Source organism: Bufo bufo, chromosome 1, assembly GCF_905171765.1.
Source record: "Bufo bufo chromosome 1, aBufBuf1.1, whole genome shotgun sequence".
NCBI lineage: Eukaryota > Metazoa > Chordata > Amphibia > Anura > Bufonidae > Bufo > Bufo bufo.
This window is the reverse complement of record NC_053389.1, coordinates 780,462,857-780,478,623: the sequence shown is the minus strand read 5'-3', so window position 1 is coordinate 780,478,623 and position 15,767 is coordinate 780,462,857. Positions and strand designations below refer to the sequence as shown.

General features: G+C 46.4%; 1 protein-coding gene across 1 annotated transcript; it reads right to left on the bottom strand.

Moving 5' to 3' along the window:
- Positions 1–259: 259 nt before the first annotated feature.
- On the bottom strand, positions 260–4,914 carry NEFL (neurofilament light chain). Its single transcript, XM_040414875.1, has 4 exons — positions 3,861–4,914; positions 1,368–1,492; positions 964–1,268; positions 260–864 (listed from the first exon to the last, which is right to left on the bottom strand). The coding sequence occupies exons 1-4, from the start codon at positions 4,881–4,883 to the stop codon at positions 773–775; spliced, it is 1,545 nt and encodes a 514-aa protein (XP_040270809.1). The 5' UTR covers positions 4,884–4,914; the 3' UTR covers positions 260–772.
- Positions 4,915–15,767: the final 10,853 nt, after the last annotated feature.

Below are 15,767 nucleotides of genomic sequence, written 5' to 3'. Positions count from 1 at the left end.
TACTGCATTAGTATTTTGCAGATCGGCAGATCCCAAAACGGATATGGTCGTGTGCGTGAGGCTTTAAGGAAACATGCACACACAGACATATGGCAGGACGTACCGTATGTCAGCAGGTCCTCAATCTCTACATTGGCACCTTGCTCCTTATCGCCCCCTAGTGGTGCCCCTAAGGCTTCCTTGACTATTCCCTATCAGCTCTGCTCTCCCCTGCAAGCTGAGAAATAAGCACACACGTTGGGACACATCTTCAGCTCGCTGACCGGATGCTGATATTGCCTCTTTATTGCGATTACAATTACACAGACCCACAAAAGCCGCCGACGTATTTGATAACTGCAGCAGTCTCAATTGCCTTGCAGTCAGCAGCAGAGGGGTTAAGGTGCAAAAAGATGAGAAGTAACCGAAAACACAAGAGCAGGCGGTTCCTCTCTTAAACCGGACCGGGCAGTCACCGCGGCTCTGATTTCAAGTTGTGGAATTTAAGGTATTGCTATGGAATCTACGGCTGGTTGTGTGGCAGTGAAGGGGTTAAAAAAAAAAAAGAACCCTGCTGCGTCGAAGAGTTCTCCTGCACTGGTAATGAGTAGAAGCTCTGGGTGCTGGAGTCACCTGCAGTAACCATGCACAACCTGGGGAAGCTGGCCAGGGTGGGATCAGGACTCTGCTTAAAGCGGGGGTGGGGTCCAAATCTAGGCATGGAAGGGCGGTCTGTGGACCAGGAGGGGGGAGATGGAGGGAGCAGCGTTTATTACATCTGTCTGCATGTGTTTTATTTTTTCTTTGGGGTTTCTTCCTCTGTGGCTTCCTCTTCCCCTTCTTCCTCTGCCTCTTTACCTTCTTCTTCCTCTTCTTCTCCTTCACCTGTGGAGAGAAATCAATATGAAGCAGAGACAGCTTCCCGGTCCAGAAACCAATGTGGTGGCCCAATATTCTCGGCCCATAGGTATCAACAAGTCCTACCTTCTCCTTCTGCCTCCTCTCCTCCCTCTTCTTCCTCCTCAGCAGTTTCTTCTTCTTCTTCTTCCTCTGGAGGTTCTGCTTTGGCTTCTTCTGTTCTGGAGGACTCGATGGTCTCTTCTACATCGAGCTGTTCTTCTTGGACATGACTGGCGTAGTAGGTGGGGAAGGAGCGGGTGGAGATGTAGGAACTGCTCTGCAGGTTGTATGCCGAGCGGCCAAATATGGGGGTACTTTGTGTATATCCACTGGTGATGGCCCCCACCCCGGAGAAGCTCAGCCTGGTCTCCTCACCCTCAAGTAACTTTCTGCAGAAACAGAGACAAGAAACTCAGAAGAGACCAAAAGTGTAAAACTGCCTAGAAACCATAACCACACTCCATATATAACGCCTCCTCCGTGACTACCTGTAGGCAGCAATCTCTATGTCCAGCGCCATCTTGACGTTCAGCAGGTCCTGGTACTCTTTCAGGTATCGTGCCATCTCACTCTTTGTATTCCTCAGGTCTTCCTCTAGATTGCTAATGGCATCCTGTGGGCGAGAGGAGATCAAGTAATAATGGTAGTGTCCCCTTTAAGAAAGATGTCTCCACTGATACAATGTAGCAATATAATTATATACTGGACTTTCCTTACTCACGGCAAAGAACCAGTTTGCTGCCCTCTATTTCTAAACACTCTGGTCAAAACTGAGCGCCTGTAGAGTGCCCAGCCCAATTCACTTCAGTGGAGCCAGACACAACCCATGGACAGGTGTGGTGCCATTTTTTGGAGTCCTTTAACTACATCCCAAGGCTGCTACCTACATTATGCTCCTTGTGAAAAAGCAATGGGTTAAAATGCACCATCCATGGCACCGATTTAGTATCTGCTGATCTCCCCTGTCCATGGCACTGATTTAGTATCTAGCGATCTGCCCTGTCCATGCACCGATTTAGTATCTAGCGATCTGCCCTGTCCATGGTACTGATTTAGTATCTGCTGATCTTCCCTGTCCATGGCACTGATTTAGTATCTGCTGATCTGCCCTGTCCATGGTACTGATTTAGTATCTGCTGATCTGCCCTGTCCATGGCACTGATTTAGTATCTGCTGATCTGCCCTGTCCATGGCACTGATTTAGTATCTGCTGATCTGCCCTGTCCATGGCACTGATTTAGTATCTGCTGATCTGCCCTGTCCATGGCACTGATTTAGTATCTGCTGATCTGCCCTGTCCATGGCACTGATTTAGTATCTGCTGATCTGCCCTGTCCATGGCACTGATTTAGTATCTGCTGATCTGCCCTGTCCATGCACCGATTTAGTATCTAGCGATCTGCCCTGTCCATGGTACTGATTTAGTATCTGCTGATCTGCCCTGTCCATGGCACTGATTTAGTATCTGCTGATCTCCCCTGTCCATGGCACTGATTTAGTATCTGCTGATCTCCCCTGTCCATGGCACTGATTTAGTATCTAGGGATCTGCCCTGTCCATGGCACTGATTTAGTATCTAGCGATCTGCCCTGTCCATGGCACTGATTTAGTATCTAGGGATCTGCCCTGTCCATGGCACTGATTTAGTATCTGCTGATCTGCCCTGTCCATGGCACTGATTTAGTATCTAGCGATCTGCCCTGTCCATGGCACTGATTTAGTATCTAGGGATCTGCCCTGTCCATGGCACTGATTTAGTATCTAGCGATCTGCCCTGTCCATGGCACTGATTTAGTATCTGCTGATCTGCCCTGTCCATGGCACTGATTTAGTATCTAGCGATCTGCCCTGTCCATGGCACTGATTTAGTATCTAGCTATCTGCCCTGTCCATGGCACTGATTTAGTATCTAGCGATCTGCCCTGTCCATGGCACTGATTTAGTATCTGCTGATCTGCCCTGTCCATGGCACTGATTTAGTATCTGCTGATCTGTCCTGTCCATGGCACTGATTTAGTATCTAGCGATCTGCCCTGTCCATGGCACTGATTTAGTATCTGCTGATCTGTCCTGTCCATGGCACTGATTTAGTATCTAGCGATCTGCCCTGTCCATGGCACTGATTTAGTATCTAGCGATCTGCCCTGTCCATGGCACTGATTTAGTATCTAGGGATCTGCCCTGTCCATGGCACTGATTTAGTATCTAGCGATCTGCCCTGTCCATGGCACTGATTTAGTATCTGCTGATCTGTCCTGTCCATGGCACTGATTTAGTATCTAGCGATCTGCCCTGCCCTGGGCACTGATTTAGTATCTGCTGATCTGCCCTGTCCATGGCACTGATTTAGTATCTAGCGATCTGCCCTGTCCATGGCACTGATTTAGTATCTAGCGATCTGCCCTGTCCATGGCACTGATTTAGTATCTAGGGATCTGCCCTGTCCATGGCACTGATTTAGTATCTGCTGATCTGTCCTGTCCATGGCACTGATTTAGTATCTAGCGATCTGCCTTGTCCATGGCACTGATTTAGTATCTAGGGATCTTCCCTGTCCATGGCACTGATTTAGTATCTAGCGATCTGCCCTGTCCATGGCACTGATTTAGTATCTAGGGATCTGCCCTGTCCATGGCACTGATTTAGTATCTGCTGATCTGCCCTGTCCATGGCACTGATTTAGTATCTGCTGATCTGTCCTGTCCATGGCACTGATTTAGTATCTGCTGATCTGCCCTGTCCATGGCACTGATTTAGTATCTAGTGATCTGCCCTGTGCTGATTTCTCCCTTGTGGTCCAGTTGGGCACAACTTTTCACCCCCAGCGACTAATATACAGTGCCAGCCTATTAACCCTTGTGCATCCCTGCCCCTCAGTTCCATTTCGTATGTAAGCACCTTCTCTGCCATCCTGCTCCCCCGTCACATATACCCTGCATCTGCCCAAGTCCCCCCCCCCCCCCCCACGCACACCCCAGTACCTGCATGTCGGCGATCTCCCCCGCCTGCTTGTCGTCCAGCTCCTGGATCTGCCTCTGCAGAGCTTCATTCACTCCCCTGCAGGCATCAATCTCCAGGGCTTTGGATTTGAGCAGCCGCCGATTCTCCGACACCTCGTCCTTGGCGGAGCGCACGGCGTCGGTATTGCGCGCAGCGCTTTGCGTCAGCACCGTAAAGCGGGACTTGAACCACTCCTCCGCGGACTGCATGTTCTTGGCGGCCAGCTTCTCGTACTGGGCCCGGATGTCGCGCAGGGCGGAGCTGAGGTCCGGTTTGGACACGTCCACCTCCAGCGAGATTTGGGCGTACTCGACCTGCGACTGAAGCTGCGCCAGTTCCTCCTCGTGGACCTTCTTGAGGAAGGCGATCTCGTCCAGCAGGCTGTCCATCCTCTTCTCCAGCTCTACCCTGGCCAGGGAGGTCATGTCCGCCTCCTTCCTCACCTCCAGCAGCCTGGCCTCGGCGTCCTCCCGGCTCAGCGCCTCTTCCTCGTAGCGCCCTTGCAGCTGCCGCAGCGCCTCTTCCAGTCGCTCGCGCTGCTGGCGCAGGCCCTGGCGGTCGGCCACCGCGTCCTCGTGCGCCAGGCGCAGCTCCCGCGCCTCCTGCTCGTAGAGGTCGCGCAGTCGGGACGGCTCGCTGTGCTTCTGGCGCAGGATGTGCAGCTCGGCTTCCAGCACCTTGTTGCGCTTCTCCAGCTCGTGCACCCGCTCGATGAAGCTGGCGAAGCGGTCGTTGAGGTCCTGCAGCTGCGCCTTTTCCTGGGTGCGCACCACCTTAAGGTCGCTGCTCATGGCCGCCACCTGGGACAGGTCCATGGAGTCGGTGCCGGCCAGCAGGCTGGAGGAGGCGGCATAGCTCCGGCGCACCGAGGACACGGCGGACGACGAGTAGCTGCTCCTGCTCGGGGAGCCGTAGGTGGTGCGGACGTGCAGCCTCGGGGAGCTCTCCACCACCCGCCGCTTGTACGAGGAGCTGTAGTACGGCTCGTAGCTGTAGGAGCTCATGGTGGCGGCGGCGGCGGCTGCTGCTGCTGGGCTCTGCCGGGCGCCCGCTCCTACTTATAGCGGCCGGGAGAGGGGCGCGCATGCGCACGACGGCGCCTCAGCACCAAGGACAGCAGCAGGCACCGTCCTGCCCAGTGCTCCTGCCAGGCTGGCACTTCAGCGATTAACCCCACAGGCTCTGCAGCACTTTTCCAGGGCTGGGGCTAAAGCTCACCGGGCAGGAGGAGCAGGGGGGTTTTATCTGGCAGAGGTGCAGAGCTGAGTTCGTCCTTCAGCACAGGAGCGGGTCATAGCGCAGTGTCCGGACGCATAGCAGAGCTGGGGGGGAGCAGTCCCTGGACTAAAACCGGACTGTGTGATCAGGGGTCAGCGGTAATGTGAGCACAGGGAGAGAAGAAAGGGATAGACTGCAGAGGAGGTGGATGGATAGATAGATAGATAGATAGATAGATAGATAGATAGATAGATAGATAGATAGATAGATAGATAGATAGATAGATATAAGAGATAGATAGATAGATAGATAGATAGATAGATAGATAGATAGATAATAGATAGATAATAGATAATAGATAGATAGATAATAGATAGATAATAGATAGATAATAGATAATAGATAGATAGATAGATAGATAGATAGATAATAGATAGATAGATAGATAGATAGATAGATAATAGATAGATAATAGATAGATATGAGATAATAGATAGATAATAGATAGATAGATAGATAGATAATAAATAGATAGATAAATAGATGGATAGATATAATACGCAGATAGATAGATATAATAGATAGATAGATAATAGATAGATAATAGATAGATAGATAGATAATAGATAGATAATAGATAGATAGATAATAGATAGATAGATAGATAGATAGATAGATAGATAGATAGATAATAGATAATAGATAGATAGATATAATAGATAATAGATAGATAGATATAATAGATAGATACAGATGTAGCTGAGCTCATCTTGGCTCTGATGACACATGTCATAGTTATCTCCTGACAAAATCCATTGTAAAGTCACCTCACATTTTCTTGCTATTTTTTACCTAAGGTGTTAATAACCATCCAGTTTAGCTCTGCTGCATCAGGAGACAGATCACTGCTGTACGATACCCCCGTGCCCCCTGTGCCCCCGCTATGCAGATAATCTATGTGCCCTCTATAGTCACCTCTGGGCAGATGACAGCACTGGCCGTGATATATCACACCGGTAATATGCTCTATAAAGCAAACTCAGCTCTGCTACATGTGAATACATCAGCTGTGTCATGCCATGCAGCAGTTAATGGTAATCATATTGAACTCCTAGACGGCGGTGATGGGGTTAACTACAACATTTCTGGTCAGTTTTAGGGTCGGTATTACAGACAGGTGCCCCCCCTGTATTGTGCCCCCCCAGGAGGCGCTATAGTCTCTCCTACATACAGTGCACTAGACCACAATTTATTTAAAGGAATCCATGACACAAAAAGTGTGCCCCTGTACAGAAGCAGAGGCGCCCATGGGCCCGCAGCGGGATGGGCGTGCCGGATTTTGGATCCATACCCTATGCCCAATGCTGGTGATAGACGTAAGGCTGCTTCCACATCCTTGGCATTGTTACTAGTTGCGGCAGAGAATCGGCAGAACATAAACCGCAGCGTGCAGCATTTTCTGTCCACCCAATTCTTGGCCTTTTTGCCGCAGATTTGGGTTGCACCCGGCAGTGCCCATCTGGAGAAGACTGACGCTCTGCCAGAATTGCTGCTGCAGATGTAAAACAAGCCTGAGCTGAAGAATCGTCCCAGGATCCATAGTGAGAAAGAAGGATCGGACATGTTGGCTCTCAGCGCAGGCTCCGGGGACAGAGCGCACAGCGGCGGGGAACACTCCAAATAGTCATATAAGAATGGAGCCGACGTGCGGCACCGGTCATCAGCCCTTCAAGAGATTCTCCAATCATCAGTGCAAGGAAATCGAAGAAACTCTGGTGTGTTATGACAGACAATGCCTCCTTCTCCCTCTAGGGGCTCATTCCTCAGCACCGCTCCCCTCTCCATAGACTTCTATGGGCAGCATGTAAGGTGACGCTTCTGTCTTCTCTCTCCAGATGGGTTTAGCAGGAAATGGGGATAATTTAGGTACAGATTTATAGACCGATAATAGATACAGAAAGACAGAGAGATATACACAGATAATAGATTTAGATAGACACTGGATGTCTCCCGATTGCCGCTTTCATTACTATTTTCTAGATAAGATGGATAGAAAATAGATGATAGAAAGATATTAGATAGGAGATAAATAGATAGATACAGTGCCTTAAAAAAGTATTCACACCCCTTGAACTTTTCCACATTTTTTCACATTACACCCACAAACGTATATGTATTTTATCGGGATTTTATGTGATAGACAAACACAAAGTAACAAGTACACATGTAGCAGAGTTAACAGTCACAGTCATAACACGTTAACTACATGTGATAACTCACCAAATGTGTGCATTAACCCTGTGTGAAGTAGAAAGGAAACAATACATGGTTTTCAAAACATTTTAATAAATAAAATCTGAAAAGTGTGTTGTGTATTTGTATTCAGCCCCCTGTACTGTGATACCCCCTAAATAAGATCCAGAGTAACCAATTGCCTTCAGAAGTCACCTAATTAGGAAATAGAGTCCACCTGCGTGTCATTTCTTCTCAGTATAACTACAGTTGCGTTGTGAAGGCCTCAGAGAATATTAGTTATCAAACAGCATTTTGAAAACCAAGGAACACACAAAACAGGTCAAGGATAAAGTTTTGGAGAAGTGTAAAGCAGAGTTAGGTTATAAAAAAAAATATCCCAAGCTTTGAACATCTCACAGAGCACTGTTCAATCCATCATCCAAAAATGGAAGGAGTATGGCACAGCTGCAAACCTACTAAGACATGGCTGTCCAGCTAAACTGACAGCGCAGGTAAGGAGAGCACTAATTAGAGAAGCAGCCAAGAGGCCCATGGTCACTCTGGAGGAGCTGCAGAGATCCACAGCTCAGGTGGGAGAATCTGTCCACAGGACAACTATTAGTCGTGTGCTCCACAAATCTGGCCTTTATGGAAGAGAGCCATTTTTGAAAGCTAGCCATAAGAAGGCCTGTTTACAGTTTGCCACAAGCCATGTAGGGGGCAGAAGGTGCTCTGGTCAGAGGAGACCAAAAGCTGAACTTTTTGGCCTAAATGCAAAACGCACATCACCCTGAACACACCATCTCCACCATGAAACATGGTGGCAGCAGCATCATGATGCAGGGATGCTTTTCTTCAGCAATGACCGGGAAGCTGGTCAGAGTTGATAGGAAGATGGATGGAGCTAAATACAGGGCAATCCTGGAGGAAAACCTGGTAGAGGCTGCAAAACATGTGAGACTGGGGCAGAGGTTCACCTTCCAGCAGGATAGACCCTAAACATACAGCCAGTACTACAATGGAATGGTTTAGATCAAAGCATCTTCATGTGTTAGAACGTCCCAGTCACAGTCCAGACCTAAATCTCAGTGAGAATCTGTGGCAGGACTTGGAAAGTGTTCTTCACAGACGTTCTCCATCCAATCTGACGGCGCTTGGCCTATTTTGCAAAGAAGAATGGGCAAAAATGTCATCCTCTAGATGTGCAAAGCTGGAAGAGACCTACCCCAAAAGACTTGCAGTGAAATGTGGTCCTACAAGGCATTGACTCAGGGGGGCTGAATACAAATGCTCGCCACACTTTCCCCATTTTTATTTATTAAAACTTTTGAAAAACACGTACCATTTTCTTCTCCCGTCACACATACTTGCTGCTTTCTGTTGGTCTATCACATAAAATCCCAGTAAAATACATTTACGTTTAACGTGAAGAAATGTGGAAAACTTCAAGGGGTGTGAATACTTTCTTAAGGCACTGTAGATAGATGTGACTGATATACAGAGGGTGAATGGAGACATGGGAGTCTTTTCTAATATTTGATGCTGACACAACCCTGCATTCTCCTCAGTGCCCTCCATTTCTGGGGTATGGAATGTGCCTCCCTCTGCTGCCCCCACACTGTAGCCTCCTGCACAGCAGGGATTGTCACCGGGGGTAAGTCTGCAGCAGAACCGTCACTGACTGTACAGGTCTAGCGGCAGTGTCCCCTGCTGGGGGTAATGTCCAGTCCTCAGGTGGAATATTCTGCGCTGCAGAACATCTCTAGGAGGTTAGTCAGCACTTCCCCCCCATAGGGGTGACAGCAGGGATTGCAGGGGATGGAATAGAGCTCTTTCCTACAGGGAGGGTCCGGAGCATGCTGCAAGAAGATGCTGCAGGATCTCTGGCGTCTGTTCAACACTGCAGCAAGTTCAGAGAAGAAGACGAGGACTGCCGTATTACATCCAGATGGGATAGAAGATGGAGGCGATAGATAGATAGATAGATAGATAGATAGATAGATAGATAGATAATAGATAGATAATGGGAGGATAGATAGATAGATAGATAGATAGATAGATAGATATATGATAGATAGATAGATAGATAGATAGATAGATAGATATTAGATAGATAGATAATAGATAGATAATAGATAGATAGATAGATAGATAGATAGATAGATAGATAGATAGATAATAGATAGATAGATAGATAATAGATAGATAATAGATAGATAGATAGATAGATAGATAGATAGATAGATAGATATATGATAGATATATATTTTATTGATAGACAGATAGATAAACGGATAGATATGTGATTGATATGTGACTAATAGACTGATAGATAGATAAATAGATAGATAGATAATAGATAAATAGATAGATAGATAATAGATAGATAGATAATAGATAGATAATAAATAGATAGATAGATAGATGATAGATAGATAATAGATAGATAGATAGATAGATAATAGATAGATAGATAGATAGATAGATAGATAGATAATAGATAGATAATAGATAGATAGATAATAGATAGATAGATAGATAGATAATAGATAGATAATAGATATAATAGATAATAGATAGATAGATATTTTATTGATAGATAGATAAACAGATAGATATGTGAAGGATAGGGATGATTTATTCTCCCATCCATGTAATGACTTTCTCTCTATAATAGTTGAAAGCCCATCATGATTTATTCGGAATATCTGGATTTCTGCACTTTCTTTGTAATTAGATAAGTAATATTCCAGGATCAGGACTTTAACTCTATTAAATGAAAATGGTTTACATTCATAATATAATGTAATATAAAAAAGTACAATAAACTAAGGACTCTGCCCACAAGAGCTTACAATCTACAAGGGATTGGCAGTAATGCTACCTGAACGTCAGTGCCAGTTACATTATAGGGCACATTACAATTCACACTTCATTCCGGTTCCGCTGTGTTCAACCACCAGTGATAATAATGGGAGGTTGTCACCCCTCGCTGACATTACACCGATAGCCAGTATGCTACATGCAGGAATGATCACACAGAATACATGCAGGAATGATCGCACAGAATACATGCAGGAATGATCACACAGAATACATGCAGAAACGATCGCACAGGATACATGCAGGAATGATCACACAGGATAAATATTTTGCCAGTACTGCTGTGGAACATCCAGGTGCTCTTGTGCAAACTGTAAACGTGCAGCAATGTTTTTTTTGGACATCAGTGGCTTCCTCTGTGGTGTCCTCCCATGAAATCCACTTGTTTAGTGTTTTACGTATCGTAGATTCACTAACAGGGATGTTAGCATATGCCAGAGACTTTTGTAAGTCTTTAGCTGACACTCTAGGATTCTTCTTCACCTTATTGAGCAGTCTGCGCTGTGCTCTTGCAGTCATCTTTACAGGACGGCCACTCCTAGGGAGAGTAGCAGCAGTGCTGAACTTTCTCCATTTATAGACAATTTGTCTTACCGTGGACTGATGAACATCAAGGTTTTTGGAGATACTTTTATAACCCTTTCCAGCTTTATGCAAGTCAACAATTCTTAATCGTAGGTCTTCTGAGAGCTCTTTTGTGCGATGCATCATTCACATCAGGCACTGATTCTTGTGAAAAGCAAACCCAGAACTGGTGTGTGTTTTTATAGGACAGGGCAGCTATAACCAACACCTCCAATCTCATCTCATTGATTGGACTCCAGTTGGCTGACACCTCACTCCAATTAGCTATTGATGAGATGTCATTAGTCTAGGGGTTCACATACTTTTCCCACCTGCACTGTGAATGTTTACATGGTGTGTTCAATAAAAACATGGTAACGTTTAATTCTTTGTGTGTTATTAGCTTAAGCAGACTGTGATTGTCTATTGTTGTGACTTAGATGAAGATCAGATCACATTTTATGACCAATTTGTGCAGAAATCCATATCATTCCAAAGGGTTCACATACTTTTTCTTGCAACTGTATGTATGATAGGGATTATATGGCTCTGCAGTCTGACTGGACTATATAGATTACGTATGGGCTGAAGTATATGGCTGCCGGACTAGCAGACATTGATCAGGATGCAAATCTCTAGGTGATTACAAATCTGCTATGGCTGACTCATCCCCTTCATTATATGTAGAGCTCATGCACACAGCACAGCCCTAATGGAGGCACAGAGGGGCAATGTATGAAATGAGTTCTCCACTCCTCCTGTATACGATGGCCCATCCTCAGGAGGGGTCATCAATGTTTGATCGGAGGGGTCCGAAACCTCATACCCCTGCTGACAGCTCATACCCCCGCTGACACCTCATACCGCAGCTGACATCTCATACCCCAGCTGACACCTCATACCGCAGCTGACATCTCATACCCCAGCTGACACCTCATACCCCAGCTGACACCTCATACCCCTGCTGACACCTCATACCCCTGCTGACACCTCATACCCCCGCTGACACCTCATACCCCCACTGACACCTCATACCCCAGCAGACACCTCATACCCCAGCTGACACCTCATACCACCGCTGACACCTCATACCCACATTGACACCTCATACCCACACTGACACCTCATATCCCCACTGACACCTTATGCCCCCGCTGTCACCTAATACCCCCGCTGACATCTTATACCCCAGCTGACACCTCATACCCCAGCTGACACCTCATACCCCAGCTGACACCTCATACCCCCGCTGACACCTCATACCCCCGCTGACACCTCATACCCCCGCTGACACCTCATACCCCAGCAGACACCTCATACCCCAGCAGACACCTCATACCCCAGCTGACACCTCATACCACCGCTGACACCTCATACCACCGCTGACACCTCCTACCACCGCTGACACCTCATACCACCGCTGACACCTCATACCCACATTGACACCTCATACCCACACTGACACCTCATATCCCCACTGACACCTTATGCCCCCGCTGTCACCTAATACCCCCGCTGACACCTTATACCCCAGCTGACATCTCATACCCCAGCTGACACCTCATACCCCCTCTGACACCTCATACCCCAGCTGACACCTCATACCCCAGCTGACACCTCATACCCCCTGACCAACTGCACTTTGAATGACAGGGCTAGTGTGATGACGTTTACGCTGCCTGGTCCTGTCATTCAAAGTGCAGAGGGCACGGCAGTTGCAGAGAGAGCAGAGCCTCTAGGTGCAATGGTAACGCCCCCATTGCTCCTAGAGGCTAATTTGCATATATTAAAACCTAATTTTTATCAGCAATGTGGGCACATATGAACATGGGACCAACACAGATGTCTTCATCTGCCACCAAGTGCACATGCAACAGGTCAGCCAGTTTCGTAGGTACAAATCTACTGACAGAAGCCCTTTAAAAAAATTAAATTGCTGGTGCCTGCCTCTTAAAAATGTTGGTGCATCTTGTGGGTTCCATTTGCAAGAAACAGAAATATTGGCCTTTGTCGTCTTTTTTGTTTTTGCTTTTTATTTTGGAAGGCTTCTGCCTTTAAATTTGTTGGGCTGCAAAGGACTCCATGCCGCCCATTCTCCTTTAGAAAAGTGGCAAACACATGTGAAAGGGGTAAATTTTTTGGAGCAAAACAGGACTAAACAGCCAAAAATCTGTGGCTCTTCTGTACCAGAAAACTGACGTAGAAAGAGGTTTTAATAAATTCCCCCCAAACACAGTCCCGCCAGAGTGGGACACAGAAGGACTGACTCATGAAACTGAAAAAAAAAACTGTGTTGCCCATAGCAACAAATCACAGCACTGCTTTCATTTCATATTCTGCTCTTGGAAAATGAAAGCTGCGCTGTGATTAGTTGCTATATGCAACAAAGACAGTTTTGTTTTAGGCAGTTTTAAGAGTCTTCTTATGAATCTGTATTACGAGGGGACAATCTAGTGGAGGATACCTCTGTAAAAACAGAAAGCACAGTGGGGGAGATTTATCAAACTGATGTAAAGTAGAACTAGCTTAGTTGTCCATGGCAACCAATCAGATTCCTCCTTTCATTTTCCAAAGGAGCTGTGAAAAATGAAAGGTGGAATCTGATTGGTTTCTATGGGCAACTTAGCCAGTTCTACTTTACACCAGTTTGATAAATAAACCCAAATGTTTTCTGATATGTGAGAATAAAAACCTCTGTGTGATGCAGATAGGGGCACAGTATGGGCACTGTATTATGGATCCACATGTAACAGGTCGTAGTGTGGGTAGATCCCTTTAAAAATGGATGGCAGACCCAAACAGTTCAACAGATGTTACTAACCCCAACTGTACATAAAAAGGCACAGAGAGCTTATTAATGGTTGTAGTTCACTTTAAAGGGCACAGTACATGTAGTGGTTACGCTCACTCCAGGTGCCCATAGGCTATTGATCACTATGGAGGGTAGGGCCCTTGAACTTTCTGGAAGCCGACATACATACTACACTTACTACACATAAACAACTCTCAACATATGGAGGACAACTCCTATGATCTTAAGTGTTTTCTGGTGCGCAAACCGCTGATCCGCAAGACACAGATACCGGCTGTGTGCACACCGCATCAAGTTGAGGACCCATTGACTTTAATAGGTCTGTGGTCCACATGTTGCAGCAAAATACGGGACATGTCCTACAGTGTACACACAGTCATTCTCCGTGTTTTGTCGATACACCGTTTGTGGACCAAGAAATACATGGTCACGTGAGGGCACCCCAATTTTGTATACCAAATACTGTAGGGAGGGTCACTGGTCTTCAGGGCCCTGACATTAAGGGTCCATTCACAAGTCCGCAAATGCGTCCGCATCCGTTCCGCACAGTGTCGGACTGGGGTACCTAGGGACCACCAGTAAAATTTATTTTGGGGGCCCACCGTACGGATACATTCAAATATAATAAATAATCTAACAAGTTTTTTATTTGAACATAAGCTGGTTGATGTGCTGTAAATTGAATATATGTATGTAGTGTACTAAATCTAATGTGTTATGTGCCACTTGTGCAGGGGGTGGGAGACTAGGGGCCAACCTTGCTCAGGGGCCCACCGGGGGATTCCCCTGCACCCCTGTGGGCCAGTCCGAGCCTGGTTCCGCAATATCGGGAACGGGTGCGGACCCATTCATTCTCAAGTGAAGCAGAACAGGATGCTGAGAGCACACTATGTGCTCTCCGCATCCGCATTTCCGGAGAGCAGCCCCGAACTTCCGGGCTTCGGCCCCGAACTTCCGGGACGCGGAAGTTCTATGGGGGGTGCCGGCCGGGTGTATTGCGGATCCGCAAATTGTGGATCCGCAATACGCCACCGACGTGTGAATGGACCCTAAGGGCTTCACGCCTGATGTAATAGTCCCGGGGACTACTTGTTACACACCCAACAACAGCTCCGAAACAGCAACCACTTCCAATTACCCTGAACACCATCCCTGTGGCCCATGACCACCTGTGAACACCTTGATACTGTATGTGTCTCTGGCAGAGCCAATGCTGATGCCCCCTCCTAAGATGGCAGAGGCAGCAGCAAATACAGTAGCCCACCATCTCACCAACCACCCAGTCCAAGAGGTGCCTGAATGGAGTGGGGCAAAACCCTAAATTGTCTGCCATTCACACATCAGCCTCTGTTCTCAGAGTTGTTATCCCACTGCACCACTTCATCTCTATCATGTCCCTCAGCAATGACAGAATTCTTGGCAGACTCCTCTGAGTTTCCCCTTTGTCTTTTTGCAGAACTGTACCTAGTTCTTGTCTCTCAGAGAAACACTGCACACCATGTGGCTTCAGCCACAGCCTACTCTCTTCCTGGAAAACAACTATACAACAGTGACATCTAGTGATAGCAGGCAGTACTGCAATACAAATCCTTACAAATAAAACTACAGACAGGGTGATGACACAGCATAATATAATATATGCAATTATATATATATATATATATATATATATATATATATATATACACACACACACACACACAGTGCAAAACCAGATCCTTAATCAGTCCATTTAATGAAACAGCATTCCAATAATAAAGAATATATTTGCAGTCCATATGCTGCAGTTGTATAAAGTTCACCCCAATTATACCTATAACATAGAGCCTATGGCTATGATGGCTACCTGTTTGACTGCCTGGGCAGGTTTTCTATAACTTTGCAGAATGTAGCATGCATTTAAGGGGTTGACCCACAAAAAATATTCTAAAGTTTTCAAACCAGGCCCTGGAGCCTGAATACTTTTGTAATTGCATGTAATTAATTTTTTTGTCTAGCCACTGCGTTATTCAATAAAATGTGTCTGTATAGCGCCACCTGCTGTTTGATTTTTTTCTTATTTCTTTGTCTGGCTCACTGAGAAGGCCGCAAATGCTCAGTTTCATCCTTTCACTGCCTCCTGGGTTGTCTTCTGAGACGTCTTCTGAGCTGCAGCAGAAAGGACACACCCTTTGAG

Coding starts and splice junctions, on each gene's coding strand:
- NEFL (XM_040414875.1), bottom strand. CDS start 4,883: ATGAGCTCCTACAGCTACGAGCCGTACTACAGCTCCTCGTACAAGCGG. Junction 1,493..3,860: donor GGGAGATCGCCGACATGCAG/GTACTGGGGTGT, acceptor TCTCGCCCACAG/GATGCCATTAGCAATCTAGA. Junction 865..963: donor AGAGGAGGCAGAAGGAGAAG/GTAGGACTTGTT, acceptor TTCTCTCCACAG/GTGAAGGAGAAGAAGAGGAA.